At 38.2% G+C, this 4784-nt stretch overlaps 1 protein-coding gene across 1 annotated transcript in view; it reads left to right on the forward strand.

Moving 5' to 3' along the window:
- Positions 1-1483: 1483 nt before the first annotated feature.
- LOC103481000 (uncharacterized) overlaps positions 1484-4784 on the forward strand; it is a gene marked incomplete at its 3' end in the record, with an annotated part of 14368 nt that continues 11067 nt past the window's right edge. The window contains exons 1-4 of the mRNA XM_017310366.1: positions 1484-1509; positions 2762-2815; positions 2904-2993; positions 3115-3262. Coding sequence (XP_017165855.1) covers positions 1484-1509; positions 2762-2815; positions 2904-2993; positions 3115-3262 — 318 coding nt within the window. The remainder of the gene's footprint in view (positions 1510-2761; positions 2816-2903; positions 2994-3114; positions 3263-4784) is intronic.

The following is a 4784-nucleotide window of genomic DNA, read 5'->3' on the forward strand; positions in this document are numbered from 1 at the left end:
TGACCTGAGGTCAGAGTGACCTGCTGACCTCAGAGTGACCTGAGGTCAGAGTGACCTGAGGTCAGAGTGACCTGCTGACCTCAGAGTGAACTCAGAGTGACCTGAGGTCAGAGTGACCTGAGGTCAGAGTGACTTTCTGACCTCAGAGTGACCTGAGGTCAGAGTGACCTGCTGACCTCAGAGTGACCTCAGAGTGACCTGAGTTGCTGACCTCAGAATGACCTGAGGTCAGAGTGACCTGCTGACCTCAGAGTGACCTCAGAGTGACCTGAGGTCAGCAGGAAGCTGTGAGGAGGAAGCCCCAGCGGTTTTCTTAGTGCCTCAGGTGTTGAAGCCGTTTGCAGGTGGAGGGAAAAACTCAGACTGAACAGAAACGGCTTCAACGCTTCTTCCACCATCACTGCCTCTGCTGTTTCCATGGTGATTTTAAGTCCCGCCCTGTTTTGGTTCTGCTTCCTGTTTGGATAGATTATGATGAGTTCCTGTGACCGAGCTCCCATTGATACATTTTATTTATTTAAACCATTTTTCCAAACAGACCAGATTAATAACATAGAGTGAAATAATCCGCTGATAATCCCTGTAAATTAATCATTACAGATTATTGATGTTTTCAGACCAAACATTGTTAAATAATCTGTTTTAAATAATGTTTATTCATAAAACTTTTACTGTAATATCCAATGTTTATGTATATAAAAACTGTGAAATAATAAATTTCTCTTTTTAATTAGCTCTTCTCTCAAAGTGAGTATAATCTGTGAATCTGAGCAAATCTGGTGGTTTATATTCATATATAAATAACTKGTGTTTACTAATTAAATTAGTAAATGTAATACAAATGCAAACATTTTTATAATTTCTAATAAACAAATTGATGCAAAACTTATGAAAGTCGTTTTGAATTCATCATGATAAAAACGTTTAACTTCAGTATTTTTACAATCATTTTATAAAAATCGTGTTTTTACATTATTTGTCTGCTTTACCTGTTAAAGTGGGTGGGCGGGGCTAACACTGCTAGACATTAGCTGATTGGCTGGTTGTGTATCGAATGTTATTTTGATCATTTAGTTATTGGGCTGTAATGATGAGTCAAATTTTAATTTTTATTCATTTACCTGATGAATAACTGATACAATATCTTTGTTTATTTAATGTTTATTATATAAAAAACAGATATAAATATTAAATTGATTGAGTTTTGAGTTCTTGCTGGTTTAAAGCTTATGATTTATTAAATATTTTGTCAAACAGATGAAACCACCAGGGGTTCAGAAGGTAAATGCAGCTGGTGGTTGTGACGCAGCAGGAGGGCGGGACTTCCGGATGATTCATGTCAAACATCTGCTGCACAGAACCAGAACACATCTGGATTCCTGGGTTTATGGACTCAGCCTGTGATTTACAGCCGGCTCCCTCCTGCTAACGCTATAATTACCAAACAGGCTTCTCTTCTTCTCTGGTTTCTGCTGACGACCACATGACGTCATATGAGGAGGATAAACGGTACACCAACAAGATGAGGAGAGTTTCTAATTTCATATTTATGTTTAAAGTTTTCTGGTGAATTTAAAGATGCAAAGGCGACCCCTGCTGGAGGTTCCGCGCATTACAACAGAGTTTTTCTTTCTTGGATATATTGGTGCTAAAATGTAAAAACACTTTAAATAAAATTATTAAAACTGTGTAAAATGATCATATGAMTTACYAAAGACTTGACTTGACTGAAAACATCAGTTATTTGAGGATCTGMCAGTTTAAACTACTGGTTGAGATCAGCGGACACGYTATTGCTCCACCTGGTGGCCGATGATGGGAGTTACATCRYGGAGGTCGCCATTCAAAATCTGTAAAACAATCCAACAWKWTYKTTATTATTAAACAAATGTTTGAAYTTCTGTTCCACCGCACCWWCTGTGACTGTTTTATTTAAATCTATAACTAGTTTAATCATYGTGAACAGCAGCACCCAGATGGCAGCATGTTTATGRAAAYAAAAACCTTAAACATTTCATTAAGCTCATATTTCTGTATTAAAAATGTGTTTTTATTGGTCTAATGTAATATTYTAATCTTAAATGWTATTTTCACTATTAGCTGTAAGTCTTAACTGAAATAAAGAATTGAAAACATCAATCTGTTTAGTCCATTTCATTTCAAATAGTRACTTTTATTAATTAACTTTTCAATAATATTCTAATTTATTGAATATGACTGTGTATTATGGCCTCTGTAAAATATCCAGAAAAATCKTTACACTTTGTTGCTRATGTATGCCACAAAAAACTTGACTTGTACTGAAAGAGAAACTTTAAAAATTAAAAATTGTTAAATCTGTGGGAAAATATCGTTTTACAAGGAAAGYGCAAAAATGTAACAGATACAGATCACAGAAAATAAAGAAAGGTTTAATTTTATTCCTTTACTTTCTATAAATCAATGTTAAAAACCCACCGGATTGGACCTGCCTTTACTGGAACACTGATTAATTAGCCTGAATTRCAACTTTTCACATTTCRATGAGASGTAYTGCTTTTTSTTTTTGTTTTGTTTTTGTTTGTTTTTTCTGATACAAAAATGTATCAGATATTGTGCAAAAAGTATAAGTGTTATTAACTAGTTGAGGAGAAATGTAAAATATTAAAATGATACTCTGTAAACATTGTTGAAATGTGTGTAATTGAATAATAAAATGATAAATAAAGAGAAGTTTAACCTCGTTTTGTTCRCCTGGTGTTTTTCCCCTCCTGGCCACCAGGGGGCGGAAGCGCCACCCGACCCAGCGGAAGACGTGTCAGCTGCCGGCTCCAGGGTCATGACGAACCGGGTCTTAGGGGAGGTTGCTGCTCTCTCTCTATCAGCAGCGGTACCGGTTCGGCTTTTTGGACYTTTTCTCGAAGATTCTGGTGGTTTTTACGTGACACGGGGGATGTTTCTGTGTTAAATGACAGGAAGCCGGTGGGCAGCCGGTACCGKKCGGGTTCGGTTCGGTTTGTGTAATTATTGGACCTCGCCGCCGCGGGTCGTTGGTCCTGAATGTTTGTGAAATCCGGKTTCGTTCATTAAACRGCCCGATGAGCCGAACTCTCTGGACTGTGCGTGTTTTTGCAGCGACGCCTTTCTGTCCCTGCTGTCTGCTGTTCTGCCGGTCTCTGCCACAGGGTCCGTGTCCGACGGCTTCCCCGAAAACAACCCTCTGCTCCGCCCTATGTCGGCCTTCTGGGTCCACCGGAACCAGCTCCCACCATTACCTCTACTGGTCAGATGAACAGAGAGCAGAACGTGGCTGTTGAGGTGTAAATCACTGTGAGAACATCTTTGTAAATGTGTCAAAATAAAGCAAAACAACTTGTCTGAGAAGCTGCGTGCTCATTGGCTGTCAGCGGGTCACGTGGGCACTCAGTTTACATAACGTCACCAAACATTAAACACTAAATATTCAGTTTGGAGTTGAATTTTTTGGCAATTACACAGAATATCTAGCTTATATCTAGCTTCCTCAATATATATTTGAAGCTAAATATGTAACTTACTGACTAAACTGAACTCTGAGCTGCGCTGCTGCTGAAATGTTCTACACAAATAAACATTTTTTCCTCCAGCTTCTGCTCTTCTGTGCTGTAGATCTCTTCACATTTTAGATATTAACCTTATTCAAAATGAAGAATTTAGGGGCTTAAACACATTGTGTTGTAAGACACAACTTCACATATATTCAGTTTATAAAGAATTTGTTTAAATGTTTTACTTAGATGCAGGTAGAATCCGTGTGTAATAAACAAAAATCACATCATTCTGATTAAATAAATCTGTAGCCTGTGGATTTTCTTTTTTTAGGGAGACTAATTTGCTTATTTCATGAAAGAAATTAGAGGAATATCTCTTAAAAACATTTTCACTCTCATAATCTCAATAATGTGGTACTCTGTTTTTTATGCTGGACCTGGTTGACTTGTTTCTGTGGTTCTGACAGGTAACTGAGATTTAAGGTGTAAAACATTCACATCCTGTAGATCAGGGTTCTCTGATCCAGCCTGATGTCCTGCAACTTTTAAATGTTTCTCTGCTTCAACACACCTGAGTCAAATAATGCGGGTTTTGCAGGACATGGAGAACCTGAGGAAGTGATTGAGACATTTGATTCGGGCGTGTTGGACCAGGTACAGATCTAAGAGTTTCACCTGACTGGATCTCAGTCAGGTTTTCGGCTCTGCTTTGTAGTTTCTGCATTCGCTGAAGCCTGTTTTATGTTTGACCTCTGAACTTATTAGCATTTTTGGAACTAAAAACACAGATGCTTTTCTTTCTCTAGATTAAGATRRATTAAATTCAGATCCTTTCAATCCTGACATTTCACTGTGACGGTAAGGAGGTTTGGCTTTGTGACAGAAATAAAGTTGTGTTTTAGGAAAACAGGTGTGATAAGAAATGCTGTCATACTATATAATCTTATATAGGTGAATCATATGTAAAAGTGGGCCAAGAACAAACCCTTGAGGAATCCCACATGTGATTTCGTTTTTGCTCTGATGTTACAATTTTGTCCCAGTCTGCCCAGTAGAACCAGTTAAGTTCCCAACTCTCCATGTTWTGATCCCATTTGTGCATTTAGAACATAAAAAAAGAGTAGAAGTTCAGTTTTATAAATGTGTTTTTATGAACACATTAAATATTGCAACAAATAATATGTCGTCATATATTAAAGTCACTTTAAACCAGAGGTTCCCAAACTGTGGGGCGCGCCCCCTAGGGGGGCGCCGTGCCATTGCAGGGGGGGCCAG

The sequence above is a fragment of the Poecilia reticulata genome, linkage group LG18 (genome assembly GCF_000633615.1).
Source record: "Poecilia reticulata strain Guanapo linkage group LG18, Guppy_female_1.0+MT, whole genome shotgun sequence".
Lineage (NCBI taxonomy): Eukaryota > Metazoa > Chordata > Actinopteri > Cyprinodontiformes > Poeciliidae > Poecilia > Poecilia reticulata.